This window comes from Lepidochelys olivacea, assembly GCF_965140295.1.
Source record: "Lepidochelys olivacea isolate rLepOli2 genome assembly, chromosome: 9".
NCBI lineage: Eukaryota > Metazoa > Chordata > Testudines > Cheloniidae > Lepidochelys > Lepidochelys olivacea.
The window spans coordinates 50,109,024-50,129,706 of NC_140419.1; the positions used below are offsets into that span (position 1 = coordinate 50,109,024).

A 20,683-nucleotide genomic window follows, 5' to 3' on the forward strand; every position below is an offset into this window, starting at 1 on the left:
TGTCTGTTTCTAAAAACACTGCCCTAATGCAATCACAAGATAAGGGTCTGATGCAGGAATTACTGGGTGAAATTCTTTAGCCTATGTTAAGTAGGAGATCCCTTCCGGCCTTAAAAATCTACAAAAGCAAGTTTGGAATAAAACTTTGCAATTTAACCCAAAAGGAGTGAGATTGTGGTCATACTTTGTGCTGATTACTCCTACAGGAACTTTCTCAGGATAAAGCTAAGAAAGTCACTTAGTATAGTTGCCACCTCCTCTCCATTTTCATTCTTGTTTTACCTCCCTATCCCCACATTTTTCTTTTCCTTCCTGGTATTGTTGATCCTTTAAGTTCCCCACCTCCTATATAGGCCATATGCTGCTCTTTCTACTTGTGAATGGGTGAGAAATCCACTGATGGCAAGCAGTGTAGCAAAAACAAACAAAAACTTTAGTAAACAGAAGAGTCGTAGGAAAGCTACTTTGTAGTATGAAAAAGTAGGGAGCTAGTAGGCTAGTTCTGTACCTTCATGGTCTCCAATACTTCAGAGATTTAAAAGCTTACTTCAGGGATTTGCGTATTACAAAAGCTACATTCTCAAGGAATAATTCCATTTTAAAGAATCAAAACAGTTTAGTTGGTTACCTTCGGTTAGTGAAAACCTTACAGGTGAGAGTCTCGGACTTTCTATGTTCGTTAGTTGTGTAAGTGTTGTCTACTCCAGTGAAATCCATTCCCTGCCCAGTCCTAATAAAGCATATGATCTCATTTACAAGCCTTCAGACAGAACGTTAGGAGGTGTAGAATGTATTATGTCACCCCATGACAGACAACTGAAAGCTCAAATATTACCATACAACAGTAATTTATAAAAAAGCCTTGTCCAAGTATATAATACTATTCAACTTACCCATCCCTCCTGCTACTGTACAAGTTACACATTAAAGGTCTAACTAGTCAGACCTTTAGATGAGCATCTATTTACAAGCCACAAAGCAGCGATTTTGTAGAGTAACTTTTGTCCAGATAAAAACAGTATAATCTTGACATTTTATTAATGGGCTTCATACTATGCATATTCTGGAAGGCTGTGGAGAAGAGTGATGACTGTCTTTTCTCTTAATTAGCTACTGAATTTGAGAGTTGGAGGAACAGATTACTTTGGCTATGCATAAGATTTGGGAAGTAAAAATCAAACTGTTTATTATTTACCATTTGAAAGCATTTTACACAGGTTTTGATCTTCAGAATACCCTGGAATCAGTAGAAAAAACTTTAAATGAACAGTTTTGTATAATAGAAACCTTTCAGCAGTCAAAATTCTGACTAAAAAAATACATGCAAAACATACTCCTCTCAAAAACACAACTTTGAACAAAGCACCGAACTACACAGATATGCAGAATGAAACAGCATTTTAACTTCACCAAAAAGTAGTCTTCATAAAAGGTGTAAAAGTCACCTATTCACTAGGCACTGCTCACTTTTTAAACAGAATAGACAATAAAAATATTGTCCACATATCTGCGATCCCAGCTCAAGGGCTGTAGTTAGAAATTCATTTAAACTTCATGTTTTAATAGCGACCTGTAAGAGAAAAAGTATACAAAACGAATTAATGTATGTTATTACTAATAGGCTAAATCTTTAACAATATCAATCAAAACCTTTCAACATCTTGATCACCTTGTTCAAGTAGGTAACAGAAATTCAAGAGCTAAGGGCTTGTCTGCATAGGGAAATTTACCAGCATTATCTATAGCACTGAACTTCCCTGTGTAAACAAGCCCTCAGATACTTGACATATGGAGGATTGGTGTTTCAAGGTACTGAGAAAGGACAGGGACAATGCAGATTACTATGTACGGCAGAAGGATGTTTCCATGTTTATTAGCAAAGAATGTGGGAACATTACTAATGTATTCCTTAAGAACAAGTAAAAATAATGCAATGGCATTCTATTTTAAACAGAACCTCCCCATATGAATACCTCAACAGAATGTGCACTGATAGTGAGATACTCCAGACAGAAGCCCTTATTTTAGCAACTTTTTGATATTAAATATACTAATACAAAAGCCATTACTCGGACTTTAATCTCAGATTAATTTAAAAAGTGTTCTCTGTCCTATAGAAAGTACCATGTTGGGAAACTCAGTTACAACATGTTAGCCTCTTCCAGGATTGACCATTTGATCTTGGGCATAACCAAAACGTTAACCATGACATGGCAATATGGTATAACTGGGTCTCCCATGAATTTTTAAAAGGAAAGTTATGCCTGGCAAGGACACAGTAATGCAAGAAGGCAAGAGTAAAACTGACATTTGCCTTGTCCTTAAAAAGGTGGTCACTTGCATTGAGAACTCAGTTTTTTTCCCCCCGCAAGGGGCATTTGGGCAGGAGGAGGGAAGGATAGCTCAATGGTTTAAGCATTGGCCTGCTAAACCCACGGGTGTGAGTTCAATCTTTGAGGGGGCCATTTAGGGATCTGGGGCAACAATTGGGGATTGGTCCTGCTTTGAGCAGGGAGTTGGACTAGATGACCTCCTGAGGTCCCTTCCAACCCTGATATTCTATGATTAATACTCTCACCATCTAGTTTAAAGTTCCAGTAGTCGCATTCTCAAATTTTTTATCTACATGAAAGTCATCATCCAATCAACGTCACAGCCAATTCTAAAACAAGACTTACGAGGTGAATAGGATCGAGATCTGGATCGAGATCTGTAACCTCCTCGGCTGTAGTATGGGGATGGTGATCTTCTCCTGTAGAAAGGATTAACATGATAATTAAGCCAATTCAGGTTTCACAGTAATTAACACTGATCTACACAAATGGAAATGATACCAAGAAATACCATATTATAATTCTCCTTCAACACCCCGTTGCTCGTGATTAGTGTACATGCCATGAAAACTGGTCACCAGAAATTTAAGGTTAATCCTGTCACACATGCATTCTAGCTGCCTGTGCAACATTCTTAACTAGCAGTTGATTCACTGAAAACCATGCACTGCTAAGCTGACACAGGAGCATCTGTATACTGTATTAATAGATGCTACCTAAAAGTCAGTAAAGGTACTAGAACATAATGGCCATATGGGGTCACACCAATGGTCCATCTAGCCAAGTATCCAGTCTTCCAACAGTGCCAGATGCTTTAGAGGGAATGAACAAATCAGGGCAACTGAGTGATCCACTCCCTGTTGTCCAGTCCCAGGATCTGGGAGCACACGAACAGCATGGGGTTTGTCCCTGACCATCCTGGCTAATAGGATGAATCTATCCTCCTGGAACTTACCCAATTATTTTTTGAACCTAGTTATACTTTTTGCCTTCACAACATCCCCTAGAAATGAGTTCCACAGGTTCACTGTGTGCTTGGTGACTGCATGCCTATAGAAGCTAGTAGTGTATGAAGAAAGCAAGCTTGAGGTACTTAATATTTCCAGAGAAAAGGTTTCATTTTATATTTTAAAAAACAACCACGAGTCATGCCAATGTTAACTTTTGGACTATTAAACATTCAGAGACTGAGAAACATTAATCTTAATGTAATCAAACAGCATACCGTAAGATAAGTAACAAACCAATACTACTTATCTTAGCTATTCATCACCAAATATTTAAATTGGAAAAAAATTTAACACCAACAGCTGCAATCTCTGGGCTGGTCAAAAATTAGCACCCCGCCCCCCCAATCAAGGCTCTCTACATTTGTCCCCCCCCAACTTATTCTTGTCCCCCAGGGACTAGGTGCACAGAACAGTTTAAGAGTAACTGAAAAAATTCATTACACATGGAAAATTCACAATCTGTGCCAGAGTGTCAAGCTCCATCACCAGCCTATGTTCTCATCAACCTATATAATTTTAAATTTGGTGAACTTTTGTTTTATTCGTTCACCAGTGACCACTACACTTTTTTTTTTTATGCTTCTGGATGTACATTAGGGCTCAACTGTTTGAATTTTTTAGGCAGGCTGTTTCATGAACATTTCTACTGTTCTTTGGATATTAAATCCTGTCCAAGCATACCTGTAAATCTGATCCCTGTCTTGGGCAGCTCTCCATCCTCCTCCTCCTCCACCACCACCTCCTCCTCTGTGAAGACAGAAGCAAAATAACCTTTTTTGCACTTCATTATTTTCAAAAGGTATAAAAACAAGGAAAACAGTGTTATATCTAATATAAAACTACAGCTGGATCACACAGGAAAGACAAGAAAATACCTAAATAAAATGTGCTGCATTGTGTAAGTGAAAGCTACCTGTTTCATCACAGTTCATGTGTGTATTATGCCCAGCATGGTTTGGCAAAAATCACGAAGTGTCTGGGAAAGTTGAGGAAGTCTCATGGTCCAGTTTGCCAATATTATACATTACAATTTCCTATCCTCCAGGTAGCAGCAGTTTGGGAAAGGAAGAAGCTCCATCATTCAGAAGTTAAAGCCATGAGGTGCAACAGACTGGTATCAGACACCCCCAGAGGACCCAGCTCAAAGAATACTCTAGAGCGGTAAGGAAACTGAGCATGGAGTTTATTTTTGTATAGATCTGTGCATTTCTTATGCTACTAAAGGACAGGCAGTGAGTGGTGTTTTAGAATCCTGTGCAGAGTCTGCATATGTTGCATATTACACCTATTACATGACCTTGAAGAATTAACTTGTGGGCCCAGACAACCTACAAAGCTGGAGTTGTGGGAGCCACAGGGAGCCTGAGGGGCAAGGCAGCAGCAGAGGCAAGGCAGGAGCGGGGAAGGAGAAGAGGTGTTGGATGGGTCTGGGGTTCTGAGGGGGCAGTCAGGGGACGGGGTCCAGGCTGTTTGGGGAGGCACAGCCTTCCCTACCTGGCCCTCCATAAAGTTTCACAAGCCAAAGGTGGCCCTCGGGCCAAAAAAAGTTTGCCCACACCTGTCCTAGAAGGAGTGACAGGAAAAAGGACTAAGGGAAACAGTTGCTCAGAAGGGATATTTTGAGCCAGCTAAGGAATAAAAAGACAACCTCAGATTTAAAATCTTATTGTATCTGCACAAAATCTGCCTCAGGCCTGATGATAGGAAGTCATTAAAAAACAAAGAAAATGAACTACTAGATATTAGCGTAACATTTAAATTTTGTCTTGACTGTTGCATGGTCCAACTTTGTTCATGCAACCAATCTGAAAATTCAGATGTAACATGACATTTTTCATCAAGACCACCACCAACCGGCTATATTCACGTGTTTTAAATAAATTTCAAACAGTTCTACAATTTATTTATGGCAACATATGTTAACTATGAGCTTTCAGTCACCTTAAGTACAACCATGCTAGGTCTGTCAGGCTTAAATCCTCTGCAAAATAAAACAGCGATTAAGCCTCATTGGCACTGCCACTTGAAAGGCTAGAGGGCAACTGTTAATCTACGCCATAGAATTCAAAGTTCCTAGACTACCCCTGCATTCTACGGCGTTCTCTACAATTCAATCCTGCATACGTCTAAGCTTTCACTTTCTCCCTTAATTTGGTTTCTCTTCTCATTTCCTAGAGTTAGTCGCTGTGTTGGTGGATCCTGAAGCAACTGTTGTCCATAACAGGCTTTACAACAGGAAAATCCAGCTATGGGTGCCAAGGAGTTAGCGCATAGATATGAAGCCGTGAAATATGATTGCCCTCTGTTTTATAGAAAGGCTATGTGACATTTTCATAGTACATCTGTCCAGTGCAAGGACAGGTTTAATTTATGACCCTGTCTACACTTTAACTTTCAAAATAATCTTCCACTGTTGTACTCAAAGTGGCAATAACTTTTGAGCACTGGTGGTCACTGCTATTTTTACCGCTGTGTTGACTAAGTTTCTCTAGAACATGGCTAGACCACCAGATGGGGAAATGCAAGTGGTAGATGTCTATACTAGTACTTTCACCACTGCTGTCTCTTGGAGATTCCCCCCCCCCCCCACCCCTTTTTGGGCCAGTGTACAGAAGAGGCGTGTATGTCCGCTTGCTCTTAAAGCTGAAGTATTCACAGCAAACACACTATTAAGCTATTAAACTACTTATACAGATATATGTAAGTATAGCATTATGGACTATTTATGTTGAAATTAGAGATCTCATTCAAATTGAAATTCTGTCTGCCTGTCACATTGCCATCTGTTATATCTGATGTACAGCCAAACAATTATTTGCAGTAAAGACCAAAGATTTCAAAACCAGAGCTTGGATGTAAAACAGTGACTTCAAATGAATTTCAAAAGGTACAGTTATAAAATTTAGTAAGTTAAAGAAATGCAAATAATTTACTTCCAAAAGCACGAGTTTCAAGAGAAACTAGCCCATGGTGATCTGCACATATTTTGTTATTTGTTAATAGTGGCTCACCTATAAGATCTGCTGTAATATTCACGATCATCATACCCTCTGTCATACCCTCTGTCATAGTAATCTCTTCGTCGGGAGCTGCCACTGCATGGAATAGTGAAACAAAGTTACAAAAATACAAAATACTGCATACAGGCAAGCCTAGCTGAGTCCTACAGCACTGTAGGAATCTTCAAATAAGGTAGTCAGGAAATATAACTGCAATCTCAACTTGGATTTAATTTTTTGACATGAACACTAAGTTTAAAGATTGCAGGAGGAATTCTTTTCTATGACAACTTTCATCTATTCCTAACTTTCGGGGAAAAAAGTCCCCTTTGGAAGGATTTTTCCTTAGGTGAGGCCAGTATCATAGAAGATTAGGGATGGAAGAGACCTCAGGAGGCCATCTAGTCCAACACCCAGTAGGGACTTAAAATGTATGAACACAGTTTCAGTTACACAGCTACTAAACTAACATTTCAAAAAAGCTGTCAGCTGACAAAAATGTTTTCTTCAAGACTTTCAACTTGAGATCTTAGTTCTCATATGCCTTTGATGGTATGAAACCAAATTTTTAATGTAAGCGTTTTAGATTGCAAACTCAGATTTAAAGCTATACATTTAACATTTCCGGGTATGGCCTCTCCTACTGTTGGTCTCCAACTACCCATGCCCTCTTGGTTTTCCTGGCACCACTTCCCAGGGAAAACAATGATGTTGATAGATCTGGATGAGTCACAGCAAGTTAAGAACTGACTAAATTACGGAACATTAGAAAGGTGGATACAAAGTACTGAAATTGATGCATTTTTGGTGCTTTAGGTTTTTTTAAAAGTGTTCTATTACCAGTAAGTGACATAAGTTCATGTAGTTTTATTTCTATTTATGGTTATCTAAACACAAAGTTACAAGTCAATAAATTATTGTACACAAATGCATCTTGACTTTTTACAGTTGGAAAAAGCATACAACCTTTGAGGGCTACCCCCAAGTAAGAATTAAATAAAAATTATGGAATTTGCTTCAACAATAACTACACAAGTTAGTCATTTTCATTAACGGAGTGGCAGTTACTTCGCTAATAAGTGCCATCATTTGACATTTTAAAAGGTTGTTTTATCTAAAAATTCAATTTTTAGATAACTGTCAAGGGGGAAAAAAGTAGTTTGATACGTAGCCCCAATGTTGACTGGCATGATTTTGTTAACATTTGGTGCAAGTATACAAATCAAGGTGCACTATTATTTTATGCCCATATACTTAGAGTTGCATGTTTACTTTTGAAAGTCTGGGACTTTAACAAAAGTACCAAAAAACCACCACCACCACCACGTGGATGGAGAACTCCTACAAGAGCAGAGATCATTTAACAAAATAAAACAAAGACTACTTGGCGAACAAAATGTGCATTTCCTTTATGCCACTTGTGCTATTCAATGTCTGAAATAACTTACTAAGTTGGTCTCCCCATGTAGATTCCAGGTGTGGGGGTGTGAGGCCTTTTTGTTATGGAGAAATCTACCCGGATTCTTCTCCCATCAAGTTCCATTCCATTGGCACGCTCTTTAGCCTATATGGAGTGAAACAATCATGATTTAGACAGTTTTAACTGCAAACAGATTAACTTCAGCCTAATAACTGCTAACCCAAGTTTCCATCAACTACTTCTCCTTTCTCAGGTAGCTGGGGCTGGATCATTGATCTGTCTTTTCCAAGCCTGCCAGTCCAATGCTTGCTCCATACCCACTCCGTCCTCCCTTACAGTCTATCCACTGTTTACTTGGTTGTCCTCTTGTTCTCAGGCCACAAACTCTAGTCTCAGACGTCTCCCTAATGGAATGCCTTTCATCCATCCTTGTACATGCAGATACCATCTCAGCTTCTTTTATAGCTTCTCTCAGATACCGCAAACCTCGGTTTCACGCCTGATGACATCATTCCACACGTGGTCCTGCAAGGTCTCCCCCTCAAACATCTCATTTCAATAGCTTCAAGTCTTCTCAAGTGCCTCTCTTTGGTTACCCATGTCTCTGATCCACACAGAAGAGCTGGTCTTACCATGGTTTTCTATCATTGCCCATTATGTAATCTGAGCATTCGTTTATTAGAAGTCACTCCACTTACCTTGTACCAGACTTCCCCCATGCTCAGCTGTCTTGGTTATGGTTCTCTGATTTCTCTATTTGTCACTAACCAGCCCCACAAGTTAAACACAGATGATACCTGATTTAGGTGCTGGCCCTCAATGTTGATACTCATCTGTCTTCGTTCTGAGCAAGTCACTCACATGATTTCGCTTTTCTTTACTCATTTTGACTCTACAGTTTGTTAGTTCCCTATTGCCGGCATCAATTGCCTGGACCAAATCTTCCTCACCATAGGCCATTAGCAAAATTTAATTTGTATAGATCTTCATACAACCTTCCATGTGGATTTACTTACCTATGAAGTCTATCACAATTATGAATAGTAATGAACTAAGCACTAATCCCTGGTGGAGTCCAGCCTTCACCCTTGAAACACTGAAGGGCAACAGGCACCTGTGTCATAGAACCCTCATACAAACCCATCACCATCTGGACAAGATCCTCCAGTACCTCACAGAATTAGAGAGGCACCAGCAGTCATGTATGTATTTTGCCAGATGCTCTCTCTAAAAAAAACAACACAAAAACAAAACCCAGCCTAAACAATGAACCATGCTAGATATTTCCCTCCAGCTTCTTTATCACCAACTGTCTGCCAATGAATACACTATCTGCTGTCCATTTTCCTTTTCTAAAGCCAAACTGCTTCTTTCCTTAAATGGACTCCACATTTCAAAGAATGCAGCTATGATGCTCACACAGTGGGTCAGGTCACTTGTGTTTCTATATCAGTACCAATATGGAATTATCTTTTCTTCCCAGAGTGTAGGATTCATGTAAGCCAATGTATCTTAGCCTCTCTCAAGGCTTTGATCATTTCCACCATTACTTCATCTGGACCTGCTGCTTTTCCAGGTGATCTGTGGGCAGACCTCAAGGCATCTACATTCATAATTATATGCTGCATTGTCATGCAAAGCAATAAAGGGTTTTCCACATTAAGTAGACCGCCCCAAAATTTTCGTTGTCAGTTACATACAAGACCCCTGCATCCTTTCTGGTGTGTTTTCTTTGTCATCTTCCTTTTGTTTCTTGTCCATGAGATCATATACATTTTCTTTTTGGCAAACTGAGAACAATTGTGAAACTCATACAACGTATCCAAAATTAGGTTTCTTGCCTTCCATACTGCTTGTTTGGAGGCTCTATAGGTGACATCCACTTCTTCTGAAGGTTTCAGAGTAGCAGCTGTGTTAGTATGTATCCGCAAAAAGAAAAGGAGTACTTGTGGCACCTTAGAGACTAACAAATTAAATAAATGTTACTCTAAGGTGCCACAAGTACTCCTTTTCTTTCTTCTGAAGGGTTATTTTCCTGATGCACGTTTCATTGGAGCAAAGCTCATACTGGATCCATTTGCCAGTTGCGACCATTTCAACCAATGTGCTGGGGGTACAACTGCTTTTCCTTGGGTAACAGTACACTCATCTTCCTCTGGTTCATTTGGGTTAGCAAGAAGTTGTTTGCATGCTCAATACATTTCTTTGGTGTGTGACTCTTTTTCTAAGATAAATGATGGCAATTACCCACTGATTGCCTAGACAGATATCAAGCGGTGCAATGGCCTCCACATTCTGTAATCCCAGTTCATATCATCCTCGTGTATGCTCATAGCCTGACTTGAGCCTGCATAAGCAGTAATTTCTCTGGTCCAACCTCTAAGTCTTAATACAGTTCAATTACTTATTGTTTGGATTGTGATTTCAGCAAGATCATAAACTCATTAAATTGAGTTTGTATTTAGGAGGATAACTCTGGTACAACTGGAGATCTACAAGTATTTTTATTTAAAGCATACCTCGCACCCTGTATTTTGTGCTGAGATACCTACAATGGACAGGATCTAATAATTCCCCAAGATGGCTTACAGCTCTTATATGATGAATAGAGTTAGGCTTTTGGGATATGTGTAAGTTACTTTCACCTCCAGCTGTGGATGGGCAACATTAATAGTCTAACTGCCATGGTCAGGTTCTAGTCTCCACCAAGTGCTCTGAAAAGGTGTTCAGTTTTATTTATCATTGACATTTGAAATTTTGCTTCAACGTGTATTTTAAACCTAATATGATTGTGGCTTTGGGCACATATCTGATTAAATTAATCTAATATAAAAACTAAAACCATATAAACCTTTTAAAATATTGTTTTAAGACTATCATACATTTACCTGTTTTTCAAGACCTATATCCAAAATCAAATGCACCCCAGGGGAAGTCTGAGTTTAATATCTCATCTACTTCAAATTGAGAGAGTTACAAACCAGTTAACTTTTAAGCCTAATTACATATTTAAATCAACTGAATGGAGGATTTTAATACTAAAATAGTATTTCGTTCATCCCAGAGGATCCTAAAGCAATTTACAAATAAACAATACTAGTGAAATGCAACCAACCAACCAGAAAGAAAAAGCAGCTTTAGTCAAACACACGCAACCAGCTGTGTGGGACTATCTATTTCTCACCAACGTAGGGCTGAATTGACCATACTGATATTTTAACCTGTGGCATTTGAAATAGTGATCACTAAATCATTCCTTTCAGAAATTTGTCTTTTAAACAATTGATCAGTTCGAGTAAATACATTCATAATCCCATCAGTTATTTTGAAGAACTGTTAACTACAGAAAACAAATGCAACACTTTCAAGAATGCTATTCTTGTTCTTGTCCAGGTGCATATTTTCATTATAGCAGTTTTAAATATTAATACTGTACCTTAATTCCTTTTCTACAGTCTCAAAAAAGGTTTAAAAAATTCATTTTACAGGGCTATGTACTAGTTATACAGGAATAAGTTTTTAACATTTGGGAATTGCAAATTTTCAAAGTGTTATATTCCAGCTTACCTCCTTTGCATCATCAACATTTTCAAAATACACAAATGCAAATCCTCTTGAACGCCGAGATTGCTGGTCATACACAATGGAAACATCAGCAATTGGGCCATACTTGGAGAACACTTCTCTCAGGTCCCTTTCTGTGGTGTAAAGACTCAATCCAAACACACCGAGACAACAGTTTGGGTCAGGATTTGCCTAGAAGAATAAAAAAAAGTTTCCTTTCAAACTTTTAGCAATTCAGTGACTTTACAAACATGAGTTGATTTGGCATGACTTCAAGACAGAAAAGAAATTGACTGCTATCTAAGAAGTTAGTTTTACTTACAACAGACATCTGTGTTAGGAACAAATCTTCAGACTTAGCTTTCACAAAAACATGTTTTGCATTTCTCACCACAAGAGGAGCACACAATTCCCATGCCAAACTTTGTAGTGGCATCACAACTTTATTTCCAGAAGTGGGTACTGTCTGGAAGTGCCCAACAGTTTATCCACAGAATAGGGCGCTGACTGGTGGATACAAATATCTGTATATTGGTCTGCGGGCACTCCTATATTTGAGTAGTTTGGCATTTATTTTATTCTCCATTTTATAGATCTAAGAGATTAAAAGACAGTTGAGAATGAATATGACTTTTTAGTCAAGCTAATTTGTTTTGGTTTAATGAAGACATCAAGGCAGTTTTCATTCCCCAATCTCCCCCTCAAGTGTCCTCCTAATTAGGAAACTTTGGAAATTAAAAAATGAAGCTTATTTCTTTACTAAATATTTTATCTCGAGTGGGTATGTACACTTATTTGTTATTGTAGGGATGTTCTTGAGTCAGGACTGTTTTGGTAGCTTTTTTTTAAAATAAAAAAAAGCAGTTGTTTGGCAACAAAAATTACATGGACTTTGCAAACAAGACAGATAAATTAAAGGGCCTACCAACTTTGACTATATCCCTTTCTATTAAAATCTTTTAAAGCTTCAGGTTTTAAGGTGCCTGAATATATGACAAAATGCTGTGTATTTCAAGAGAGACTTATACAACAAATCTAGTTTATTAATTTTGAAACCTACACACAAAAAGGTAATGGTCAATCAGACCTGTTTAAGAGAACCACCATCTCAATTTAATTGACTGTGATTATAGTCAGTCAACACTTGTTTAGAAAAATGTCTACATTAACATACAACTTTCAGTGAACAGGCACCTTAAGTTACTGTAAGCACTGTGAAACTTCAAAAATTACAAGCTCAAATGTGATCAAATAAGGAATATCTGAAGATGCAAATATTAATGTACTGAAGTATGAGTTACCCACTCATAGTAAACATACAAAACAAACAAACAAAAAAAACCTTACAAATACCTGAGATCACAAACTTCTTTCACAAATTATTCAAAAAATCATTAACATTTAAAATGTGGTAATATAGTTAAAAACAAATGTCATGTTTTGCTGTGAATTTTTATTAATATAGTACAACATGAAGATAAATTTATTTTCCAAATCTGAGAAGAGATGGAAGCAGATTGCTTTTATAGATTCCTTAGTCAAGGGGGAAGACAAGCAGATTGAAAATTGCAATAAACCCACAAAGAGCTAAATTTAACAATCCCAATGCGTTAACAGTTTTACCCTGTTTCCAACATGACGCCTACGAGTAGACATAGGGGAATGGCTGTGACTGTGTCGTCGTCGATAATCCCGACTGTAAGACCGGCTCCTGGACCTCCTGTGAGAGCGGGAACGAGAGCGTGATCTTGTATAGTGTCTACGAGAACTCCTCCTTGATCTAGATCTGTGCAGAGAAAGAACTAAGTTACTTCTGAGGGGTTACATGTTGCAACTACACATTAACATGAGGAAATCAAATACTCCATTTTCTATTTATAGGTAATTTTTAACTTAAAAATCATGTTGTACTACATCTTGTAGGGCAATACAAGTACTTATTTCATCACCAGTTCAAGTTTCTCAATTCAATCTTTACAGTTAGATTAGATTCCTTTAGAGTATTCATCACTATAGTGGGCCCCCATATAATTGCAAAAATAGAATTCTAAACTCCATTTCAACTCCAAGCGATTTCCAATCATTCATAATTGTTGATTTGAAGCAGTTTATGCATAATCTAATTGCAAAAGATGAATCAATGTTTACACAAAAAGAGGGGAAAAATGGCACCTTCTTAGACAAAGATACTACAAAGAAGGGGACCAGAGATATGAGACACAAATATGACTGCAAGCACAGTTTTCTTTCTTTCTTTCTTTTTTTTTTTTTTAAATGAGGTGAGACTGAGATGACCATTGTTCATTTCAAGAGGGGACATGACAGAGGTTTATAAAACATTGAAAGATAAACCAGATACTCCTATTTATCCTCAATAAAAGAGGATACCTAATGAAGCTGAAAAACAATTACTTTAAGAACTGTGAGGAAATAATTGTAATATAAAACAAACATACAGCACTTGCCCAAAAGGCATTAAGATGAACCGCTAAGTGTGATTTGAAAAAGATTAGACATTTATATTGAGTATGAGAACATCCAGTTACTCTAGCTATTAAAACTCACCACTAACTATAGTTTTGAGTGTTGCCATTGTACAGTCACACTTGTGGTAGGGACCCCCTGTGCAACTGAGCTTCTGGAACCTTTCTAGAAAAGCAGTACTTGCTGGGACAGTGAAAATGCCCTCTTTCAGCATTGAATATTCAGAGATCATAAGAAGCTGTGCAATCCCAATTTGCTTTAATTCCTTCCATTAAACCTTTTAGAGCTCTTAAAACAGTAGAGCTGTTAAGAAGGGAATTTGGGTAATGAAGCCAGGTAACATTCCTTGAGCTTTATGTTAGAACTTAACTAAGTGGGGAATTAGCTTAATATAGTGCTGACCACAACCTGTCCATGTCTACAGTGACTAACAGTGGTCAGCATATTACCTTACTTGACCCCTCAACAGCGATGTTAAAAAAATTTGTAGTTGAGAAAAGCCCTTGAAGAATACAAGTTGATGGTCAACTAGTCTCTGCATATTCCCTTTTATGACTCAATCTCCAAAAGGACAGAGGACAAGAAGGGACTAAAGGAAATGCAAAATGGGTCTAGACTTCTGGGCAACCTGTCAAATTTGAAACTGGATCGATGTTGAAGAAAATGCGCCAAACTTCACCTATGTTTCAAGTGACTTTATACTCTTCAGCTGCAGAGACTTCTGTGGAAGGGGTAATGGAGATAGATGAAGGGTATTACTTCTAGAATCTAAGAGACAAGGGGTGGGGAGGGACGGGGAAGAAGGGGAAGCTAACTTTGTTCAAGTTGTACCAACCCCTTAGATGGTGCTGCAGATGTAGTCCTTCTTTTGAGTTTTCTTTCTATTCTAAGCTTGCCATTAAGAAAAGGAAGGTTTCCTACTTTGGCTTGTGACTAAACCACCAAGCAAGATAACTTGATCTAAGCTCAGTTGATAATGCCCGATGTCACAGTTCTGACTAATCTGATGGTATCCAGAAAGCATGGAGGGCATGCCCTGGAACAGAGTGACCCATCAGTTACAGTCTTAATGAGCACTGAGAAGATGGGTCAAGAAAAGGAAATACCTGACCCCAAACCTGCAATTGATATCAAAATACCTTAATCACTGGTGACATGGAGAATGCCAAGTCAATCTTCCTGGCATCTGTCAAAAAGGGTTGATAAAAATCAATGTTTATTTAAAATTAAAAAAATCAAATCGATTTTTTTAATTTAAAATTGGATTTTTTGATAAAACGCTTTTTGAGGAAAAACCTACCTAAAGATATCTGAGCTATAATGAAATCTCATCATGAAATAGGGATTATAAATTCTAATTCTATAGTATGAGTATATATTCATGTAATGTTTAAGAAAAGGTTTGTAAAGGAGTTCCAATAGTTCATGGATTATGGATCCAATTTTATGGGGTTCCAGGGGCTTCTGTATAGATTTAGGTTAATCTTTCTATCTACCCAATGGGACTCAGTGCTCAGTCTAGAAGATACCATCAGAAATGCTTAGTTTTACAGTTCTCAAACTGTGGATTTGTGTGTCCAGAGGTAACATGCTTGTTAACAGCAAAAATGTTTTAAAATATACAGAGGTGAGAAAACCTCAACCCTATTGTCCCTTGGCAAATTTGTGTACATAGAGTCAATCCCTTATCTCTCTCTAAAAGTGCAAAGTTTCAAAAAGTTCAATGAATAGAAGATTGTTGGAGGCAGAATAGATCTAGACAAGGAAAAATGGTCTGGAGATAAATGTGAGAAGGGAAGGACAGGCAACAGAAACCACAGTGAAACTGTTTGAGCAGCATATTCCAGAAGTCTTGAGGTCTCTCTCAGTGTAGCCTTCATTGATTTGAGATCTACCATACCATTCTCACTAGAAGGGAAAACTTATAATGGTTACAGGCCATAAGAGAGACCCAGTTTGGGAATATTTTAATGAAGTTCCTCTATCTGTGGGTAAGACGGGCATGCGTGCAAAATGCAAAGTGCAACAAAGAAATGCAAGGCCTTGTTGCCCGAATGAAACATCACGAGAAGTGTTCCTTCTCAGGAGGAAGCTGCGTTGAAGATGATGAAAGGAACATGGCTGAACACGCAGGATCTTCAGGTTGGTGAACTTTTTTATTTCATATTTCTTTCTTAAGCACTGCCTATCTTCCTTCTGGACCAGTCTTGAATTCTCATGTTTGATCAAAAAATATAGTTGTTATTCTATGGTACTATCATTGTAGATGCAGTTGTGATAAAAAAAATAGCTAAAATAAGTAGATCTTCCTTTTACAATTTCACCTTTAAAGTAGTACTGAGTGTCAGTGAATGCAATGAGTAATACTAAATGAGCAGTATGGTGGTAATTAAATAACTGCATTGACTTATTTTGTTTAGGAGAATCCATCCTCAACATACAGGATTCTGAAGACTATCCACCTTCAAGATCACCATCATTTTCTACAGTTTCAGAATTATCTGCCAATGATAGTGTTTCAGTCACATCATGTATGTCACATAACCACAGTATATCACCTGTGGCAAAAAGAAAAAAAATCTCTGTCATCCAGAAACAACCATAGATAAGTTTGTGATAATAACCAGCAGATTACAAAAAGTGGTAATTGATGAAAACATTGCCCGGTTTGTTTATGGAAAGGACAGTTTGTTGCATAGGACTGAGAACCCACACTTCATTAACATGGTTCAGCATTAAGACCAGGATACAGTCCACCCAACAAAGCAGATGTTGCAAGCAAATTGCTGGATAATGTGTATGAAAAAGAAATTGAGCAGTGTGCAAAAGTTCTAGAGGGTAAAATTGTCAACCTGAGTCTTGATGGGTGGAGCAACGTCCACGATTCTGTTGTATGTGCTTGTGTGACAACAGAAAAAGGGACTGTCTTCCTTACAGAAACAATTGATACATCAGGAAATGCACACACAGCAGAATACTTACAAGAAGTAGCAGTCAAAGCTATTAAAAAAAACTGAAAAAATTTAATTGTCTAGCATGCAGCTTGGTCACAGACAATTGCTGCAAATATATCCAAGATGAGAAGAAATTTAGGAGAGCGTGAAGAGAGTCCCAAGCTAACGACATATGGTTGCAGTGCTCATTTGATGCACTTCCTAGCCAAAGACTTAAGTGTTCCAGGAATAAAGACGAATGTTGTTGAAATTGCAAAATACTTCCGTATCAACCACTTTACAGCAGCAGCTCTGAAAAAAGTGGGAGGAACCAGGCTAACTCTCCCACAAGACGTGCGATGGAACTCAGCAGTGGATTGATTTGAGCACTACATCAAGAACTGGCCTAATCTGATGACAGTTTATGACCAAAATCGTGAAAAAATAGCTGGCACTGTCATAGCTGAAGTTCTCAACATTGGGCTTAAGAGAAATGTTGAACACATGCTGAGTACCCTGAAGCCTATTTCTGTAGCCTTGAACAAAATGCAGGGAAATACCTGTTTTATTGCTGATGCTGTTGAAATTTGGAAGGAACTAAGTGAGATCTTAAAAAGAGAAATAATGCAATGACAGAGTTAAATTACGAGCATTAAAAAAACGAATGGGACAAGCACTATCTTCAGCTTATTTTCTTGCAGATATTCTCAATACTTAGTACCAGGGTCAAACCTTAACTGCTGAAGAAGAGGAGTTAACATGGACAAGGAGCCGACATGGACATCCACCAATCATCCCTCCATAATGCCAACTTTAATAAACGTCAGAGCTAAGGGTGAACCATTTAAGAAATATATGTTTGATGATTATGTTTTAAAGAAAGTCACACCAGTGAACTGGTAGGAAGTCACTTAACCACTTGGATTCAGTGATAATCTCACTTAAGAGCGGTAGCTTCTTCCACTGGAGTGGAAAGAGTATTTTCTTCCTTTGGACTAATTCATTCCAAATTGAGAAATCATTTGGGACCTGAAAAAAGCAGGAAAGCTTGTTTTTGTTTTCCAGATTATGAACAAATAGAAAAATGAAGGTGAAGACGACTGAGTTAACAGCAGAAGCCAATATTTTTAGTTTCTCATGTTGTCCTGGCTGACAGTCTATTTAATTTTTGTTTTTTAAAAAATATTTCAATTAACTATTTTAGTTAAATATCTGCTTCAATTACCTTTGGTAAATGAAATAACCAATCATTCATTTTCTGGTATAGCTGTAAAACTAATCTGAAAATATATCACTTTAAAAAAATGTATAGTGTGTACCTTCTAAAAATGAAACCTACATCTGAGTTGTGAAGAATATGTATTAAGGTTATAACAACCAACAAGAATGCACTCTTATATAGAAATCCAGGATTAAATGGAGTCTTCCTGACTACTGACTGAAATCATGATTTAAAGCAAGTCCACCCTGGAAAACCCTTGAGCCTAACATTACTGATATCTGCTGAGAAACCAGGAATCGGGTGTGGAAAGGCATAGTGGAATCCCTGTTGCAGGACCTAGTGCAAATAATCTGCCTTTTTGGTGACAACAGGTGCAGATGCTGGGGTTGTCCGATCTCAAGCAAGGTTCAACAAGCTGCCATTGTCAAGCAGAGCCATCTTTCAATGCAATGACAAAAAAGGTGATGAGTCTTCTCTTGGATTATCGTGACCTCCAAGTCTGATGACGCCACTACCAGTATCAACAAGTCTCAAAATTGTCTGTAGTCATTAGGAAGTGACAAAGATGTAGACATGACTGTGGAATCTGAAGACTTAAGTTTCATCATGACTTGGAATCACTTTCTGCTTCCTCTCCATTTGAATATGACAAGTCATCATGATGTCAGTTAGGGACAGAGACTGCATTTTAATGTACTTTTACCTCTCACAGGATGAACAAAAAAAGCAAGTTCTTAGGATCTTCTGGCCTCCAGAAAGTTGACAGAGATCCTTGACAACATGGAGGTAAAGGGGACAGGAAGAGGGCATCTACACCAATGTTTCCCCAACAAACCTGCACTGCCCTGGAGAAGAAGGCCCAACTGGAGTCTAACTGGAGCCCCAAGTGGAATCTTCCCAAAAGCCAAAGCCCAAATAACCCAGAAAAAGCCTTCATATCCATACTATATGAACCCCAGGCTGACTGAGAGCCCTCTAGAACCATGATTATGTATCAGGAGAAAATTCTCCAGATGCAAAGTAGGGATCCCAATGGATCTCTACAGATAGCAATAGTCACTGTATAGATTGTAGAAGGGGTATCAATACAAAGGGACCAGCACTGAGAAAGGGAGAGCCAGAAGTAACAGGGATCAACATTCACTGGAAAAGCTAGAGATGTGCCTTCAATCTGCTCCTGTGCTGCGCTCCTGTGCTGTGCTGCTGTGGATTTACATAAGAATGGCCCAACTGGGTCAAACCAAAGGTCCATCTAGCTCAGTATCCTGTACTTCTGACAGTGGCCTATGCCTGGTGCCCCAGAGGGAATGAACAGAACAGGTAATCATCAAGTGATCCGTTCCCTGTCACTCATTCCCACTTCTGGCAAACAGAAGCTAGGGACACCATTCCTGCCCATCCTGGCTAATAGCCATTGACGGACCTACCCTCCATGAATTTATTTAGTTCTTTTTTGAACCCTGTTATGGTCTTGGCCTTCACAACATCCTGTGGCAAGGAGTTCCATGGGTTGACTGTGCGTTGTGTGAAGAAATACTTCCTTTTATTTGTTTTAAACCTGCTGCCTATTAATTTCATTTGGTGACCCCTAGTTCTTGTGTTATGAGAAGCAGTAAATACTTTGTTATCTACTTTCTCTACACCAGTCACGATTTTATAGACTTCAATCATAAATCCTCTAAGGCGTCTCTTTTCTAAGCTGAATAGTCCCAGTCTTATTAATCTCTCCTCTTAAGGAAGCCGCTCCATACCCCTGATCATTTTTGTTGCCCTTTTTTGAACCTTTTCCAATTGTAATATACCTTTTTTTGAGATGGGGCGACCATATCTGCACACAGTAATCAAGATGTGGGTGTACCATGGATTTAGAGAGGCAACATGATATTTTCTGTCCTATTATCTATCCCTCTCTTAATTATTCCCAGCATTCTGTTCACTTTCTCAGAGCCAGTATGGCAATCTAGCCACACAAGGCCACAGAAATCACTGAAATAATTTAAAGTCTCATCCACAAAAAATTCTTAAGGAATCAAAGAAAAAAGGTCTGGAATGGAAAAAAAGGTTCCCTCCACCTGCAGCTTGCCACAGGAGGAAAAAAGCCAAGGTAGATGGGAAGCACACAACTTCATAACTTTTACTCTGAACACTCAGTACTGGTAGGGAGTGCTCAGATGGTCCCAGAAAGCACAGCTTTTCTATAAGTCTGCCAAAGCTGAACCACGTGTGGAGAATCTTACAAATGGGAATATGCTACAGTCACCTAGGGGAAAAAAAATCATCCTTCAGGGCATAATCCAACCACAGATTGTCAGGTTAGAAAGAAATTTCCTTAAGAACAGGTTCTTTTGCATCCTCTTCTGAAGCATCTAGCAGTGTCCCATCTGTGACAGGATATCAGACCAGATCAGGACTGCGCAACCACCCACGCACATGACATTTACTCTGCAAATAAAATTCTAAGCAATTTTTATATTAGTCTCATTGGGATGCTAACTCAAGAGCTAATCACCACATTAATGTCAATAAATGTGATCACAATTTAGTCAATGAAGCTGGAAAGAGGGTAGGCAGTGAATCCTACATGGGGGTGAGTATCAGAAGTTGCTGCAAAGACAGAAATCCAGAGGAAAGAAGATGGGAAACAGAAGAGGGCAAGAAACAATGGAGACTAGAGAAAGCAACAAAGGGCAGAAATAATGGTGGTCAAATTTACATGCT

General features: G+C 38.5%; 1 protein-coding gene across 1 annotated transcript in view; it reads right to left on the reverse strand.

Moving 5' to 3' along the window:
- Positions 1-774: 774 nt before the first annotated feature.
- TRA2B (transformer 2 beta homolog) overlaps positions 775-20,683 on the reverse strand; it is a 32,211-nt gene continuing 12,302 nt past the window's right edge. The window contains exons 3-9 of the mRNA XM_084638484.1: positions 12,950-13,112; positions 11,330-11,518; positions 7,791-7,906; positions 6,355-6,438; positions 4,025-4,090; positions 2,679-2,752; positions 775-1,570 (exon numbers count right to left, since the gene is read on the reverse strand). Of these exons, the coding sequence (XP_084494610.1) occupies positions 1,560-1,570; positions 2,679-2,752; positions 4,025-4,090; positions 6,355-6,438; positions 7,791-7,906; positions 11,330-11,518; positions 12,950-13,112 (703 nt within the window). The 3' untranslated portion in view covers positions 775-1,559. The remainder of the gene's footprint in view (positions 1,571-2,678; positions 2,753-4,024; positions 4,091-6,354; positions 6,439-7,790; positions 7,907-11,329; positions 11,519-12,949; positions 13,113-20,683) is intronic.